The 18,469-nt window shown below is 38.3% G+C and overlaps 2 protein-coding genes across 2 annotated transcripts in view; one reads left to right on the top strand and one right to left on the bottom strand.

The window, feature by feature from the left end:
- Positions 1 to 744: 744 nt before the first annotated feature.
- C3H2orf69 (chromosome 3 C2orf69 homolog) lies at positions 745 to 18,424 on the bottom strand. The gene is made up of 2 exons (XM_043997317.1): positions 17,965 to 18,424; positions 745 to 4,246 (listed from the first exon to the last, which is right to left on the bottom strand). Exons 1-2 carry the CDS (start codon positions 18,328 to 18,330, stop codon positions 3,416 to 3,418), a joined length of 1,197 nt encoding a protein of 398 aa, XP_043853252.1. The 5' UTR covers positions 18,331 to 18,424; the 3' UTR covers positions 745 to 3,415.
- Positions 17,879 to 18,469, top strand: part of FTCDNL1 (formiminotransferase cyclodeaminase N-terminal like) — a 138,065-nt gene continuing 137,474 nt past the window's right edge. Inside the window, exon 1 of the mRNA XM_043997319.1 lies at positions 17,879 to 17,920. The gene's annotated coding sequence lies outside the window, so the exon portion shown is untranslated. The remainder of the gene's footprint in view (positions 17,921 to 18,469) is intronic.

Here is an 18,469-nt window from a genome sequence, read left to right on the forward strand (position 1 = left end):
TTTTAGTCTTGCTATAGTAAAATATTTTAAAATTTCACATCAAATTTTCCCCTAGATAACTTTGTTTAAAAATCTAATTATACATAATACGCAACATTCTTAAATTAAGAATGGTTTCAGAATCCTTTATTCTAGTGTGCAAGGCACTTTTGGAAGTGAATGAAGCATCTCAAGCAAGTGAATACACACACATTGGGCTTAATAATTATTTAATTCTCAAGATTTTTATTTGCAGACCATCTGGGCAGAGCAAAACACTCTTCACACATTTCCACTTGATATAATTACAAAAACCTTGCCCAGCTAAGGATGGTGATAAGATACAGATATCAAAAGTAAATTATTCATGCCAGAAAAATAATGTTACATTAAAAATCCTAATACTTAAAAGATTACAGATGGACTTACCCTGGTAGGACCCTAAACATTTTGATATACAATGTTCCAGAAGAACTGAAACAATTCACAGAACTCTAAAATTACTAAGTCTGAGAATAATAGTAAATCCAATTATGAGATCTAGCCCACTCTAGAAAATAAAATCTATCAAAATGAAAAAAATTCTAAATTTTGTGAAGCAATTCAAAACAGAGAAAAATTTGTTCTTATAAGAGACTACATAAATTATTTTATAATTCTTTTTCTTTTTCTTTCTTTCTTTTTTTTTTTAGTGAGGCAATTGGGGCTAAGTGACTTGCCCAGGGTCACACAGCCAGTAAGTGTCAAGTGTCTGAGGCTGGATTTGAACTCAGGCACTCCTGACTCCAGGGCCGGTGCTCTATCCACTGTGCCACCTAGCTGCCCCTATAATTAATTTTCAAAGTGAATTTAGACAATATAGCTTGGCCAAAGAAAATGAAAATTTAATAGTCTTTCACATATTCAAACCTAACCTGGCATGTTAGCAGCTTCTCCTCTAACATCTCAACGTTCATTAACTCCTTATTTATATGTAAAGCATACTCAAAAACAATCTATTGATGACTAATTTTAATACAATTATATATTAATGCTGTGGTGGGATCAACTTTTTACATTGTCTTCATGTCGATTTTTCAACTTGTGACACAAGGCACAATTGAAAATTATTACAATTATTAAAGAAAAAACATTTTGACACAGAAAAAGAAAATTTTGCTTTAAAGTACTAATAACAATCATTGAAACAGACCAATTTCTTGAAAAATTAAACACTATTCAGCAGAAATTTATTTCCAGCATAGGAAAAAAACCAACGCTTTGATATGATAATAGTTCCAAGAGCCTGACAGTTAATTTTCTTGATTTATCTATCCAGAAAAGTTCAAAAAGGGCATTTTCAAGTTTACAGTTTATCATTCACATTAGCACTAATACATAAAGTACTCAAAATGTTTATTTATAATCACAATATTAAAAGATATGTAGAAAAACACTCTCCCCTGAATTTTTCCATCCCAAACCTCATTTCAATCTCAATGGAAAATAAATTCTTTCACTCATTAGTCTGTGCACATGTGAATGTGAGACTTAAAACAGGTATTAAAACAGGTAATTTGTGGTAATTGCACAACTTATTTTATCAACTACTTTGATTGAAGGTTTTCTTTTTTTGTTGAGGTTAGGAATGGGTTGGGGAGCAGGGGGGTGGGGGGGGGGAAGGGGTTAGTAGTAATTTTTGGTCTCAAAAGAAACTAGCTATTTAAAGAAAGTCTCAGCAACAAAACTATTTTTCTCCCCCCATAAAAAGATCCAAGAGCAAGTTATAAACACAGTATTCCTATACAGAACTAAGTGTTAAAACAAAATAGGATATTTCTGCTTAAGCAGTTCTTTTTTTAGGGAAAAATTTTAGACAGCGATCCCATTTCCCATTAAGCTCTGAACATTTGGAATGTTTCGACAGCAAACATTTTTTTTAAAAGGTACTGTGAAAAGACAATACTAAATAGGGTATTCCCATGAAATTATTTTAGTTGACCTGAAGCCAAGTCTATAGTATCTTCATCCTATGCTCTTTTATAAGTTTTCAGTGAGTAAATTCCAATATTGTCTATTGGATCATTATTATTTTACTTCTCCTTTTTTTCAAATCACAAGAGTGAATTAAATATCATTTAGGTTTACTGCACAACTATTTAAAGGCTAGTAATTGTGACAAAGTATCCACTATGATAGATGGATTACAAAAATTGTCTTCATCAAATAACTTCTTTTCATTGCTAATTGGCATCCTGGTTTCCCTAATTTTATTTGTCAAGGAAAAAAATAACAGAAGAGACCTTTCACCTAAGTTATGCAGCAGTGTTACCCAAATTAAATTTTTGAGCCAAAATTAAATTTTGTGTCTTTAAACTTTCCTTTATAACTTCTTTCTGCAGTAATTTTGCATTTTGTCCAAAGAGAGCTGTTTCCTTTTGGCAGGCAAATCACTCTTCTGGAAAGGAACCAGTGATTCAGAACTGTAGAATTTGTCTTCCTTTTGGGGAGAGTAATAAATGGAGCAATGATTTTATTTTATTTTATTTATTTATTTTTACCACCCATGTTGATCTTTTTCATAAGATTCATGAAATGAAATGTTTAAAATCTGACCATAGTACATATGAGCTAGTATAAAATATGTAATTCTGTTTCAGACCAATTTCCCAAAAGATAAATTTGTGACCAAAATGAATTAAAGGATTGTATTGTCAAAAATCAGTTAAAAATCAAACTGTAAAGTTGAGATGGAATGTTAAAACTTAATGGACAATTGTACACTAAAAGATTATTGGTCATTTTCTACATAAAATATATTTGTTTAATATTTTTATAAGACCTAGAAGAAAAGACTATTTAGTGACAGATGTTGCAAGATGAATCAAATAAGACAATGGAAATATCCTTTGTGTGGCAATAAGAATGAAGCACAAATTGGTAGTTACTCCCAAACAATAGAAAATACCATCAAATCTTTGCCTCTACTAAAGGGAATGTTCCCACCCAAGTGTATAATGAAATCAAATCTTAAAATTTTCAGGGTGCTAACATAGATAATGTTCCTTTATTGTTACCAAGATAAAAGTTAGAAGTAAATATTATTCAAAATCTCCAATTATTTAAATATCAATAATCATTTTAGTTTTAATCAATCATAGTTATGCCTTTTAAAGATACCTTTTTCACTAATTTCAAGGGTCACATCATAGGATTAGCAAGAACCACAATGATAGCATAAATGACTTGTAACTCTAACCCAATTCAAACTAAGAACTGCTGGAATTCACTTTCAAGGAATACCCTTAGCACATCATGCCAATTTTTAGTAACTGTGCTTCCATTTCCCCCAAACTAACAATACAAGGTGTCTATTGAATGTTGTTTCTTGTTACTTGATTTCACAACTGAGCGTTTTTGTTCTTTAACAATACCGTAAATTGGTAAACTTCAAGTTTCAAAATACTTCATGAACCCTGAAGTGATTTTCTATGGAAGGAGGTTCCTGCTCAAAATGAATCTGGCTAGTCACCTGCATGCCAAAGTCCTCGAGGATCTGTACAAATTTCTTGTGCTCCTTTCCAATCCAAGACCTCATGGGGTCATTTACTTGGTAAGGAGTAACATGAGTATGAACTGTAATCCCTGTTTTTGCAAATTCTTGCAACACTTCAGGGTAAGTAACCCAAGTATTGCTTCCTCCAGAGTGACCACCATCCAGCCAGTACATTGTTCTTATGTTTTTGATGAAGGTATTTATATTCTTATCTTTCTGGGCTTCTTTCAGCTCAAAAAGCAGCTGGTTCAAAACAACACATCCTTTACTGAATCCAATCAAAGTAAAGGATGCATCTTTAAAAGATGGTGGATTAAAGTTGGTGTCAGAGTCATCATATTGTTCATATTTTCTCTCTCTCTCCCCCTGGCAGCCATTTGAAGCATGAGATGAATTTGTTTTATAGTAGCCAGGGGTTTTTGTCTCCTTTCTTAAATCATACCTTTTCTTCTTTGACAAGACAATGTTCTGTGTAAGGGTAAATGCATTAACTAATAACGAATAAAGATGCTTAAAAGCTCCAAACTCAATGCCGTGTTCTGGGGCACCAAACATGTTGCTCTTCACAAAATTGTCATAACAGCTGAACTTGTGCAAATGCATTCGGGAGCTCTTTACTACCCAAATATAACTATTGGTGAAGTGGTGTGCTAGAAGGAAAGCAACATTTTCTAGACTCCAGTTTTCCCACTGAAAATTTTCAGGATGACGTGCCATAATTTCACGATAGTTCTGAAAGAGAAGAACCATCACAAAATCACTGTTACAAATAGAGAGGGATAGACACATAAATATTGTCCTAAAATAGCTTTTAGCCTTGATTGTTCTTTTTATGGGGCAGATAAAGGAAGACTTTAGGATTCTGGATTGCTAAGTGGAAAATGGAAGTTGACTGGTTTGCTCCAAATGGAAATCTTTAGGTACTAATAAACTGTACACAAATCAAACATGCATTCAACTTCCCTTCTTTTAGTGATTTATAAACCTTCAAGCACAATACAAATGTTAAGTACTACTATAGATATAAGTTTAATTGACTGAATTTTTGCCATAAACCAATTCTCTTGCAAATTAGGATTAAAATAATTCTCTCCTATGACAGCTGCAACATTCACTTTAATAACACCTGAATACAACTACTTGGGTTGCTCTGCATCTAACAATATGAAATCTGATACATGCAATGCTATTTTCAGAACCAATATACTAGTTTATATTTTTATAAGAGTAGGTACTTAATAAACATTTGATTTATTTTTACTTATTATTCCATTCTCCATACAGAAATATAGAAGAGAATAATTAAAATGAGAACTTTAACTCCTAGATTATAAAATGATTACACATGTGAAAGAGCAGATGATTAACCAAGAAGGCAGGTACCACTACCCTGTTCTAATCGTTAAATTATTAGGCTCCATGTCAAATCAAGATAGAATAACTAAAGAGAAAGTCCCTTCCCAAAGAATACATCACCCTAGTTTGATGGAAATTTACATCTAAAAGCACTACACAATGCTATGCTGTTTTTCAAAATGGCATATAAAAATAATGAAAGGACCTACTTTAATGACAAACCAGAATTCTGCTCTATATTGCATAGAAAAAGAAACTAAATCATAGAGAAATTAATTTCCCAAGGTTAGTGATCAAGTTAGCAACATGGCAGAGATTGGAAATAATCTCTCTTTTCTCCAGTGCTTTACCGAACAAGACAACTCTAAAATGTAGATATTTTTCTTAAAGAGCTCTCTGACATCATGTTCAAATTGATCTTCAGTTCCAATGAAGAAAAAAAAAGAGGAATGCTTACACCAAAAACTAAAACTAGTCAGATACCAAGATGAATTTCTTGATAGCATGAGTCAAAAGAATAGATAAGTTTCATTTATTTAGGAGAGTTTACAGCTGCAGCCATTTGAAGGAAGGGGAAAAATGGGAGTCCTGTAGAGCTACCTTATCAAGAAGACAAAGAGATAAGCCTTTTTTGACTATTTGGATCAGTTTGCTGAAAGTATGGGCTGACACTCATTGATATGTCAGTGCTAATAACTAAGAATTGGAAAGGTCATCCAAATTGATTTAAAGGTAAACACTCCAAGGAAGTAGACAAAAATCCCAGTGACAAATAAGTAAGCAAAAAAAAGTTTACAGGGAAAGCTAAGACCTTTAGATATGAGCAAAGGGAACTGAAAAGCAAAATATATGGTAGAAAAAACAACACACAGACCTGATTTCAAGAACCAGTTCTACCACTCAGAACCTAAAAGTCACTTCATCTCTCTGGGTCTTAGTATCCTCATCTATAAAATAAGGATGTTACACTAAAGTGTTTCCAAAGTCCCTTTTAGTTCTTATCCTCTAGAATTCTTGGCCAATGACTTACCATGTTATAACCTACATACCATAACTGAAAGATGGTCTCATTGATTAAGGGGGTGAAAAAGCTTGAGAAATGCATCTCTAACTCAGGTTTATTGGAAAGATTGAAAGATTAAGACCAAAAAATTTTAAAGATCTAAGAAAGACACCAGAAAAAATGATTCTCAAGAGGAAGAGGGGACTAGATCTGAACCTGAAAACAGAAAAATTACAATCTGCATTGATGGAGTTTTAAGACAGGTTTGAAGCTCTTGCTTCAAAACTTGCTTCAAACACTGACACTAGAATCTGAAAATCTGGATTCAAATCCTGCCCCTAGCATTTACTACCTCTATTTCAATTTCCTCATCTGTAAAATGAAGGACTCAGGTTCTTTCCTGCTCTAAATCAATGATCCTATGATACATAGACTGATTCAGACAGTAAGAATAACAAAAAATCTGTTATGTACCTATATATAAGCCCACAGCTTAACTAGAGGCTAAATCAAGAGGAAACATGGCAAATGACAATGACCATGACTCAGGACCAAAAACATGACACTATAAAAGAACTGAAATTTTCAGGTGACAGGACCTTAGAGCACTCCCCTCTCTTTTGCCTTCTTATCTGATACTGACTTCTTGGCCTCTCTAGGACTAATGCTAGTCTCTCCCTCTCTATCAGCTCCTCTAAGTAATTCTGACTTGGATGTTCTGCAAACCACCTAATACTAACTTGGCTCAGTTTTCTCGATTATCCTTGCTTATCTCTTTCAGTTCCAACCATATCTGCCCCCATATCCCTGCACTGCCATTAAGCCCTTCCCAAGCCCAAATGTCTTCCTAATCCTCAGTGGCTTTTTGCCTTGCTTAGAGTAAACCATGATACTGTCTCAGTTCTAAAGAAGACTGCCTGAAAATAATGGAAGAGGTTATTTTCTAAAAGACATTCAGGATTTTCTCCAGAGATCATATGCTCTGGTGACCATTTTTCAAATTTCTGAGGATCTGTCTAGCATTAAGGACCACTTGCAACTGAAGGAAATTAACTTCTGGATTGAGCAGAATTCTTTAGTCCAGTCCACAGACAGCACAAGGAACTGGTCAGGCCAAATAGGTCTTGCAGATCCCAAAGGCTTTTGGGCTGGTATTGATTGTACATGGTCTTTCACCTCTAGGCATTCCCCATCAACTAGAATGAGGTATCTCTTGTGGTATTCCATGTAGTGTGGCAGGTGTATCACTAAGCCACATTCACTTAAACTTCGATGCTTTTGAAAGATAACATGATTTCATTGATGTGGATTCTCCCTCTACTAATGCAGATCTCAACTCATCCATGCCTTATGCCCCTACAGAAATTCTCATTCATGTACTCCTATATATCTTCCACAGATGATCTACCCAACTTGCTGAAGGTCTTTGTCTAGGTATTTTGATATTGTTATTGTCTCTGAGACCTTATGCCATGACCAGCTCCAAACCTTCTATCATGAATGTTATTTCTCTGGAGATAACCTCTTATGTCTCTTATGCAAAAGCATTGGTAATTTATTGTAGATAACTTGTGCCTACTATACAATGTCCTTTGAGTCACTTGAAATTCTGATGGTGATCTATGACTCATAACCAAATAGAATCATTGAAAATTATTGGTATTAAGAAGTTAAGGGGCAGCTAGGTGGCACAATGGATAGAGCACCAGCCCTGGATTCAGGAGGACCTGAGTTCAAATATGACCTCAGATGCTTGACACTTACTAGCTGTGTGACCCTGGGCAAGTCACTTAACCCTCACTGCCCTCCCCCCCAAAAGTTAAGTTTTTGTGTTAGGATATGATAGGATATTAGGATACCCCCCTGTTTTCCAGAGCTTAGGCCCAGAGCAAGCAAGCTGTGCCCTCACTTGGCATAACAACAATCCTTTGTGCTCACCCTCTGAATGATCTCATCCTCTGGCAAAAATCAAAGTTACTGTATTGCTTTGACCAGCACCAGGTGTTCTCTGAGCTTGGACAGGCACCAGACAGGCTCAGAGAGGTACCCCTGTTCTGGTCATGAAGTCCTCCTATGAATCAAACTTGTCTCACAGTTGTTGTTACCCCTCATTATCAGGGCTACAGATCCCTGTGTAGTCATTGTAGTTATTGAGATCTCTGCACACTGCCTCAGGTCCCTCCACTAATGGCAGGGCCCTAGAACATGTGTCTACATCCCCTCCTTGAAAGCCATTTCCCTCACTTTGAAATTAAACTTAACATTTGATTCCTGACTCTCCTGTCTCTTGCCTGTTCTGTTTGGCTCCAGCTATCCACAGGTTAGAGGCTGGTTCCATGTAGTTGACAGAACAATCAAAGCACTGAAAAGTTTTCCAAGCGCATTTCAGCCCACTCTTGGGTCTCTTCAATTTTGGACCCAGCTCATCATCCATGTCTAGCGTCTATCATAGGTAGGTATCCTGAAGAACAAAATGGGCTACTCACCCAATTGTATGTCATAGTCTGACCAAGCATTCTTCATCCACTTAGTTTTTTCTATGTGGTTTGTTGGGCCAATATCTGTTGAGTAGGCATTGAGATCCTGTAATATTCTGGGGTTTGATGCAAGCACCATAATGTCACCTGCAAACAGGAGCATTTGGAGGACCTTATCATGTATATGGAATCTTTCTTTTACTTGGATTGCACAGGACATCCTAAATGATAGTGATGGACCATCTTGGGTGAGCCTTCATCTCTGTTTTATATTTCCATTGGTATTGATAATCCAAGGATCATTAAACACAACTTGTCTCTGTGGTTGCATTTAACAAACTATCTCATATGACATATAAGCATGGGAGACACCTTGTTGGAGACAGAAGTTGTACGTTGCTTTAAAAGTCAAATGCTTTTTATAATCAAACAATAAATATAGTAAAATCTTATGTTTTCAACTTTGAAAAACTGAGAATTCTGATCAACACAATGACCAACCATTGATTCCAAAGGACCTATGATGAAAACATGCTACCCATTTCCAGACAAGTGATGCTCTAATGTGAAGACTGACATATTTTTGTATATGGCTAATAAGGGAGTTCATTTTGCCTGGTTGTGCATATTTGTTACAAAGGGTTTTGTTATTGTTGTTTTCCTTTCCAATGGGATGAGAAGGTGAAAGAAAGAGAACAAATATTTTTGTTTATTGGAAAAAATGATTTAAAATTCAACACTGTCAACCAACAACAAAAAAAGAATTCATGTTCCCCATACCTTTCACTTAATTATATAAATATGAAGATTACTGTAGAAAATAGTCAATAATAAACTTATTAAGCACCTACTACTTGCCAGACACTGTGCTAAGCTACAAAAGCCTAACGTTTCTCAGTTGCATCGATGATACCATTGACATGTATACAGACTATTCTCAAATATTTTTTAGCAATAAGAAAGTAAATATATGGGGCTGGTAGTTGCTTCAATTAATTTTGAGGGACAATAATTTGAGCTATGCTTTTTTTCTGCCATTCCTTTGATAATGTTCTCTTTGTGAGAAAACCTTATTATAGGTATCTTAAAAATAGGGTCACATCTAGCATGCATTTTTTTTCTGATCCAGCCATGCTTCCCAGCTTGATTTTACTGAGTGTTCTTTCCATTTCTTCATATACAGTATCAAGTGATGAAGTATTTAGAGTCCCAGTGTAGTATTTACTCATCCATCAATGATAACAGATATAAAAACATTGGCAAACTTATTGAATTATTATTTCTGTCTGTATTCTCCTAGCAGTTTCATCTTAAAATACTTTGGGGATCATATTATTTGGGTTTCACACCAACTCTTCTACAGATTCATTTCCCCCTTTATTGATTTCACTGTTCTGGGGCAATTTTTTTTTTTTACTATCTTTCTCCATAATGTTTAATGACTGACCTTAGCTCATACTCTAAAGTTGTTGCCCCTTGTCCAGAAAAGGAGGATCAAGTGCTTACTTGTTAGGTAGTTTTGGGTCACTCCATACCTGACTGAAGAGCTTCGGCTGGACCATGTAGATAACTTCTTTCCGGAGCTTAAGAGGACTTTTGATACTGCTCTTAAGGCAACAATTTCTAATTAGTGGATTCACCAAAGTTCTTTCCGAATTCATACTTAGTATTTTCCATGGGATACCCACGTTCTGACCAGTTCATTTTTGGAGGGCTTGGCCACACTCATACATACACGAGGGCACCCTAGATTCACACACATAGACTTGTCTGCACTTGTCTGGCAACATAGATACAGTGACTGGACCTTGCTATTGGGTAATGCCTGAATATGTGTCAGATGTCCTAGCACTCTTGCAGCCCATCCAAGGGAAGCTAGTTGTACATTAAGGGGGGAGGGGGGGAACCAGTACAATTTGTGACTAGTGTTATATGGGAAAGACCAGGTATTATTACGCTAAGCACCTTACAAATATCATCTCACTTGATCCTCCTAATGACCCTGAGAGGTAAGTGCTATTATCTCCATTTTACAGGCGAGGAAATTAAGATGAATAAAGATTAAGTGACTTGCTCTTGATCCACATAGCTAGTAAGTGTAAGAGGCTAAATTTGATCTCAGGTCTTCCTAATTCCAGGCCCAGAACTCTATCCACAGTGCTACCTAGCAGCCTCGAGGCAGTATATTCTAGGCAGTATTTATGTCTTTATGTCTTACATTATAGTACTTCATGGCTTATAAAACAGAGCACTTCCCTTAAAACAACCCTGTGAAGTAAATCATACAGGTATTATATCCATTTTATAGATGAGGAAACTAAGACTCAGAAAAATTAAGTGACTTTTTCATGGTTATACAAAGACTAGCAAATGCTGCCCCTTCATTGCCTTGTGTTTAGTTTTCATGCACATATATGTATAATACATATATGTATATAGGTGTGAGTGTATACATATTATCTTTCCCAATATGGGACTGTTTTATTTTTAACATTGTGTCCAGCACTTAGCATGAATGATTCCTGGCATCGAGTAGGTGCTTAATAAATGCTTGTAAATTGCCTGAGTCTAAGTCTTTTTTTTTTTTTTAAGTTTTTTAGTGAGGCAATTGGGGTTAAGTGACTTGCCCAGGGTCACACAGCTAGAAGTGTCTGAGGCCGGATTTGAACTCAGGTACTCCTGACTCCAGGGCCAGTGCTCTATCCACTGTGCCACCTAGCTGCTCCAAGTCTAAGTCTTCTAACGGCAAGGCAGATAGCCACATGTATATCAGTCTATCTGTAATACTGTCATTTCTACCTGAAAGATGCTGAGATCTCCTCCCCTCTTTCCTCATATTCAGACAACTCATATTTCATATCCTCCTTCTTAGTTCATCAATTTCTAATATTCAAGATCAAATTTCCAGACTACTGGATATTTTGGGACTCAGATTTATGGATTCAGTTCTGGCTAGAGAGAATGAGAGATTTTGTGCCACCTTAGTGTTCATTAAAGCAATCGACAGGTGCCCACTCTGATATAGACCCGTGATTATACCCCAACCTAGAACCTAGAAGATAGATTTCATCCAAGTCAGGAAACATTTTTAGGGACTAAGCATAAAAATAATTGGCTCAGGGGATAAAGCACTGGCTCTGGATTCAGGAGGACTTGAGTTCAAATCCAGCCTCAGACACTTGACACTTACTAGCTATGTGACCCTGGGAAAGTCACTTAACCCTCATTGCCCTGAAAATCAACAAACAAACAAACAAATAAATAAATAAATAAAATAAGAAAAAAGGCTCTCCTGTCCTCCTAGTAGTGTTGCAGATCAACTGAATAATCCAACAGTCCTAATGCACAGTCCTCAGAGAAGGTCACCTTTTGCTTCGAGGACTGCCAGGCATTACCCAAAGCATCTGAATTCCACGACCTGCTCTCAACCCAGATCCCAGGGCAGAATTCTCTTCCTAGGATGAAGACAATTAGGATGTGTTTAAAAGTAACATGGAAGAGAAGCCTGACATATAGTCTGTTTGGTGATGGAGTCAGCCTGGGTCAAGGAACTACAATCCCAGCTTTAGCCATTAACCAGACCGGACACCATGCCCCACAAACATTCTTAGGAAAGAAACAGAATGAGAAAGTATTCATTCAGTCTTCCATCTCCTTGGCCAGAGCCCCCATCCTACTCATTAAAAGGAAAACTTGGAAGCTAAGACTCTGCCATAGCTACAACATTTTGAACTCTATCCCCATCCAGAAGTAGAACCAGGTATACATGACCTGATGGAACAGTAGGTAAGTATACTGAGGTAATATGGCATAATACATAGAACACTGGACTTGGAGTAAGAAAGGCCTGCATTCAAATTCTACTTCTGACAGTTCCTAGCTATGTAAGCATGAGCACTAACCCTCAAACTCAATTTTCTCATTTGGAAAATGAGATTAATAATACATAATTTTCTATCTCACAAAGGGCTACTGTGGGGCCCAAATGAGTTAATGATTGTAAAGCATTTTGCAGAGGATGCCAGTAATTGTGCTTCACCAAATGAACTTTTAAGGTGCATATAATGTGGTGCTGATTAAAAAAAAAGGGCCTGATATAATGCAAAATGGCATTCTAAAGAGGAAAAAGAACTTCATGTACAAAAATAACTACAGCAGCTTTTTTGTAATGGCAACTTTAGAACTGGAAACTAAGGTGGTACCCATCAATTGGAAAATGACTGAATAAATTATAGTACATGAACATAATGGAATACTATTTTCAAATCAAGTCAATAAGCATTTTAAGTGTCTATCCATGCTAATTATGGTACTAAGCCATGCAGATTCAAAGAAAGACAAAAAAACAGCTGATGCTCTCAAGAAGCTCAGTCTAATTTGGAAGACAGTATGCAAACAACTATGTACAAACATGATCTACACAGGATAAACGAGAAAACCTTAAAGGGAAGACACTAGAACAAAAGAGGGTCAAGAATAGGCTTCTTGCAAAAGTGGAGGATTTTAGCTGGGACCTGACAGAAGTCTGGGAAGTGAGGAGGTAATTTTTATTAGGTTAATCACTGAACTGAGTTAAAATAGAAATCTCTGTAGCACTATACCTCAACTACTACTACTAGAATTAATCTGACAACAAGAATCATTGAATACCTGTATATACGTGCTGTCTGCTCACACCACCAATAAAATGGATATACCAGAGACAGGGTCTATCTCAAATGGTTTCCTGAACTTTTACTTGTACCTGTCCTGGCAACAGCCCAGTGTTAAACCATGGAGACCTATTTAAGACCTTCTGGCAGTTACTAGAGCTTCGACAAAAAACCTAGGGGCACTTGGCAGGTTTGCTTCAACTCCTGTCAATTTCTTTCTAATTGTATGGTAGCAATATTAGATTTCATTAAAGACCTACCCAACACTGAAAGTACCATGCCAACTTGGATCTAATAGAACAAGGCTCTCTATCCTAGTTTGTTACAGGCCTACCATTGACCCCAAACTACACCTTTACAAATCATCTACTGTAACTCATTATGGAGAGAAAGGTTGGATATCAATCACTAAAGATGATGGGGGCCACTTATAATACCTAGTGGCCAATCAGTATAAAAATCTGGGGAGAAACCACTGAACAAAGTGAAAAATATACAGACAGAACTCCCCTGCCCAGCCCAAATTGGTTCTTTGAAGAACTATCATATATGAGATGGAGTAGATTTTTAAATTTATTACCAACAGGGCAGCTTGGTTCCAGTCAGTAGACATTATAGGGAGTTTGAATTCAACACAAGATAAGTCAACAATCAAACAACAAGCATTAACTGAATACCTACTATGTACCTGGTACTGGGGATACAAAAATTAAACACTTCCTGCCCTTGAATTTATAACTCAATTGGGCAAGTCATTATATAAATACAAAAGAGATACCAAAGAGATAATTGCTGAAGGAGGGAGTTACTAGCAGCTAGAGTATCAGGAAAAGGCCTCATATAGAAAGTGGTAGTTGAAGAAAACTAAATTCAGGGAGATGGCCTGAGGGAAAATGAGGATGAAGACACTGAAATGGACAGTGATGAATAGTAAAGTCAGTTTGGCTGGATCAAAGTGTGTGTGAAGGGGAGTTATCTGTAATAAGGCTGGAAAGTTAAGTTAGAGTCAGTTTGTCAGGTAGAGTTAGGGTTTAAGTACCAAACAGAAGAGTTTATATTTGATCTTAGAGGTAATAGAATGCTATTGGAGTTAACTAGGTAATGGAGTAATATAATCAGACATGAGCTTTAGAAAAATCACCCTGGCAACTGTGTACAGATTAAATTGGCATAGAAAGAGAGACCTGAGGCAGGGATACAAATCAAGAGGATATGGTAATACTGCAAGTAAGAGGGGCTAAGTATGGCTTTAAACTGGAATAAACAGGTGTGTGAAGAGATAGGAATGGATGTAATAGATGTTATGGAGGTAGAAGGAATAAGATTTTGCAACTAATTGGATTTATAGGGTGTGTGAGAAGTTAATGATGACACCACAGCTGTAAACTTAAGTAACTGGAAATATGCTAGTGCCCTTGATATAAATAAGGAATAATTTTAAAAATGAAATTAGATACTTTGTAAGTGGCCAAGTATACAGGCATTTAATAAATGTGTTGAATCAATGGAAGAGTTCAAGCAGAAATGTGGATGAGGACTTGCACTGGGTATGAAGTTGAATTGCATCACCTCTAAGGTTCCTTCTACCTCTAATATTCTGTGATTATTTGATATGAACCAAGCAATATTTCAAGACTCTGAACAGTTGTTTTATTCATTTTTACAATTCATCCAGGTACTAATCTGTGAGCTTTTAAGAATTTCTAGGCAAAAAATCTACAACACAGTAATAAAGACTGAATTATCCAATTGTTTTTAATATTACAAATGATTTGTACATTTTGTTATCATAAATTAACCCATTCCCTTTGTTTTATAACAGGTCTAAGCAAGTTACAGTAACATCTTCAATACAGACTCAAACAAAATTTAACTTGAAATATTAAAGTACTTTTATGTGCTAAATATAGTACCATGAAATTTAATGTAAATACAATTAACTTCACAAGTACAAAATGGAAAAAAAAAGCTATCTAGACAGTTATTCATCTGAAAAAGATGTAAAGGGTTTAGTAGATTTCAATTTCAATATGAATCCACAGTGTAAACAAAAAAAAGTAGCATAATTTTAGATTAAAATGAGAGGCATGATGTCCAGAATGAGAGGCTGTACTCTGCCCTGGTCAGACTACCTCTGGATCACTGTTCTCAGTTTGGGGTGACACAATATAAGAAGGATGTTAAAATGAAAATTTTCCAGAGAAAGGCAACCAGGTGGTAAAGGGTCATCAAATCATTACATGATGAGAATCAGTTGAAAGTGAAGACCTTCAGACTGGAGAAAACTGGGGGGAGGGGGGGTGAGAAAGGAGATAGGGATGGGGAGAATGGTCTTAGAAACTGAATGGAAATAGGATTAGACTTCTTCTTAGTCCTTGAGGGCAGAACTAGGAGCAACAGGGTGGAAGCTGTTGGTTTAGATTTGATATAAGGAAAAATTCCAAACAATTAGAACTATTCAAAAGTGAAGTGGGCAGATACGTGGTGCAGTGGATAGAGTGCCAAAATAGCAAACCACTCCAGTATCTTTGCCAAGAAAATCCTAAATGGGGTCACCAAGAGTCCAATTGGCCACATCTGAATAACTATTCAACAACAAAAGTGAAATGAGGGAAGGAGGTCTTCAAACGCTAGATGGTCACTTGTTTGATATACTATAGAGGGGATTTCTTATTCAGGTTTAAGTTCTGTGATACTATATGGGACTTTTCAAAGCATAGGTATTTATTGAATATGTTACTGTCTCTTTTCCAGAAATGAATCTTATTTATATTTGAGTATGTATCTGTATAAACACATTCCTTTCTCAAAAGCATTCTGTTTATATTAAACTATATATGCTTTTTTTTTTTGGTGGGCAATGGGGTCACACAGCTAGTAAGTGTTAAGTGTCTGAGGCCGGATTTGAACTCAGGTACTCCTGAATCCAGGGCCCGTGCTTTATCCACTTTGCCACCTAGCTGCCCCAACTATATATACTTATGCTGTTTTTTAAATGGCTACAAGGTGTCAGGCACTGTGCTAAGCACTGGGGATGCAAAAGACAGTCTCTGCCCTCAAGGAGCTCATAGTCTAATGAGGGAGACAACAAAACAAATATATACCAACAAGTTACAACCAGGATAGGACATAACTAAAAGAGAGAAGACAACTGAATTGAGAGGAGATGGGAAAGCCTTCCTGTAGAAGATGGGATTTGTAGTTAGAGGAAAGAAGCCAGGAGGCAGAGTTGATAAGGGAGAGCATTCTAGGTATGGGGAAAAGCCAGAGAGAATGCCTGAAAACAAGAGACAAAGTGTCTTCTTGGTGGAATAGTAAGGAGGTCAGTGTAACTGAATAGAGGAGGAAAATAAGGTGTAAGAAGCCTAGGAGTTGGAGGAGAAAGCTAGGTTTTGGAGAGCTTTGATTACTAAACAGGATTTTTGAATTTGAGTCTGGAGGTGATAAGGAGACAATGGAATTTACTGAGTGGGGGGGGGGTAGTGGGATGATATAGTTGGACCTGCTTTATTAGGAAAATCATTTTGGAGGATGGACTGTAGGGGGGAAGAGATGTGAGGCAGCCGGCACCATCAGTAGTCCCATGCATGAGCTGAAAAGGGCCTGAATCAGTCAGGAAGTCAAGAAGACCTGAGTTCAAATCTAGCTTCAGACATTTGCTATTTGTGTGACTGGGCATCTCCATTCCAAATGTTCATATGGTCTATTTGTGCTCACCTGTGATAGAGCCTTGCAAGTTTATATTGGTTCCCTGCCTTGCATATTGGTTTGAATGGCCACAGTCATTGTACCTTGACCCCAATACAGTGACATCATTTTGGCCATCTTCAAGCATTAAGGGCATCAACCAACCAAGGGACCTTGGGCAAGTCACTTAACCTTTGTCTGCCTCAGTTTCACCAACTGTAAAATGGGGATAACAGTACCTATGTCCTAGGGTTGCTATGAGAATCAAATGAGGTTTGTAAAGTGCTTATTAGCCCAGTGACTGGCAATTATTCCCTCTTCCCAAACCCTACTCCCAACTAGAGTGATGACAGTCTCAGAAGAAAGAAGGGGGCTATTGGAAAGATGTTACTGAGGTGAAGTAGACAGACTAGACAGAAAAGGTAGGAGACAAGGAAGAGCTGAGAAAGACATGTAGGTCACCAGCTTGGGGAACTGGGAGAATAGTGGTGCCTGAGAAAGTGTAATAGGGACGTTTGGAGGTGAGATGTTTAGGAGGAACGATGAATTCCATTTTGGACATGTTTTAAGTTTACCACTGGGTGTCTAAAGGACATCCAGTTGGAGATGTTGAAAGGCAGATGGGACTTCAGCAAATCAGGTAGATTTGAGATTCATTAGAAGATAATTAAATCTATGGGAGCTGATGAGATCACCAAGTCAACCAGTACTGAAGGAGAAGAGGAGATGCCCCAGGACAGAACTTTGGGGGCCACCTAAGGTTAGCGAGAGATATCTGAAGGGGATTCTGCAAAGGAGACAGAGAGGAACAGTCTGATGGGCTTTTCAAGATCTAGATACCGAAACTTCCAAGAATCCTACACCTTCTTAAAAATCTGTCAAGTAAAACGTTACTAATAAAATTAAGGGTTCAGAACTTAGGCGAGCCTCAAACCACTACTATATGTTCGACTTTCTCCCTCCCCTCGCTCCCCAGCACTGTCAACTTGGGTCACATATGCCATTGGCTGCGAAGCTCAGATTCCCAGAAACTATCAGCCTTTCCTAGCACACTACACACCAAGTTAACTGGAGAGCAGCCTCTACTCCCACAGCCCTGACGGGCCACTCAGAAGTCCGGACAACTGGGCGGTCGGGGCAGCTCCAAGGGGCGGGCGGGAGGGGGAGGAGCAGACCGAGGGGCCCTTCACTCAGGCCCAGAGACTACCAGGTACAGGATTCCAGGAGAAAGGTAAAAGGAGTGAGGGGGCGGGAGAGGGCGGGGCCGCCACCTACCTGCACGTCTCCGGGGAAGTAGAGGACGTGATGCTGGGGGGCTGCCGCCGACGTCTCCGGCTTCGCCTTCTCTCCGGGGTTGCCCTGTGGGTTCTCCTGCTTGCGGAGCCCCGCCGCCGCCAACAGGAGCAGCTCGTTGCAGCGCTGGGGGTCGGCGCCCGCCACGGAAGGCAGCCGCAGGCACTGGGTTGCCTTCCCCAAGCCGTGGCAACCCGCGGCAGGGGTGGCGCGACCCCCGCCGCCGCCGCTGCTGCTGCTGCTGCACGCGTTCATAATCCCGGCCTGGGAGAAAAAGGCGCAGGTGCCCCTGGTTAGAGCCAGCAGCAGCAGAGGCAGCGACGGCGGGAGCGACAGCAGGAGGCTCATGAAGCCGCCGCCGCCGCCGGCAGCTCAGCCCGGTCCCTCCCCGTAGCCGCTACACCTGCAGCCAGCCCCAACCGTCGATCTAGGAGAGCGGGAGGCGGGGGGAAGGGGGGGGTACGGCGGGAGGCGGCACTGTCGTCAG

This window comes from Dromiciops gliroides, chromosome 3 (assembly GCF_019393635.1).
Source record: "Dromiciops gliroides isolate mDroGli1 chromosome 3, mDroGli1.pri, whole genome shotgun sequence".
NCBI classification, from domain to species: domain Eukaryota; kingdom Metazoa; phylum Chordata; class Mammalia; order Microbiotheria; family Microbiotheriidae; genus Dromiciops; species Dromiciops gliroides.

Bases quoted from the DNA above. Each gene is read 5' to 3' on its own strand.
- C3H2orf69 (XM_043997317.1), bottom strand. From the start codon at position 18,330: ATGAGCCTCCTGCTGTCGCTCCCGCCGTCGCTGCCTCTGCTGCTGCTG. The intron at 4,247-17,964 runs GTAGGTGGCGGC...CTTCTCTTTCAG, and splicing joins ACTTCCCCGGAGACGTGCAG to AACTATCGTGAAATTATGGC.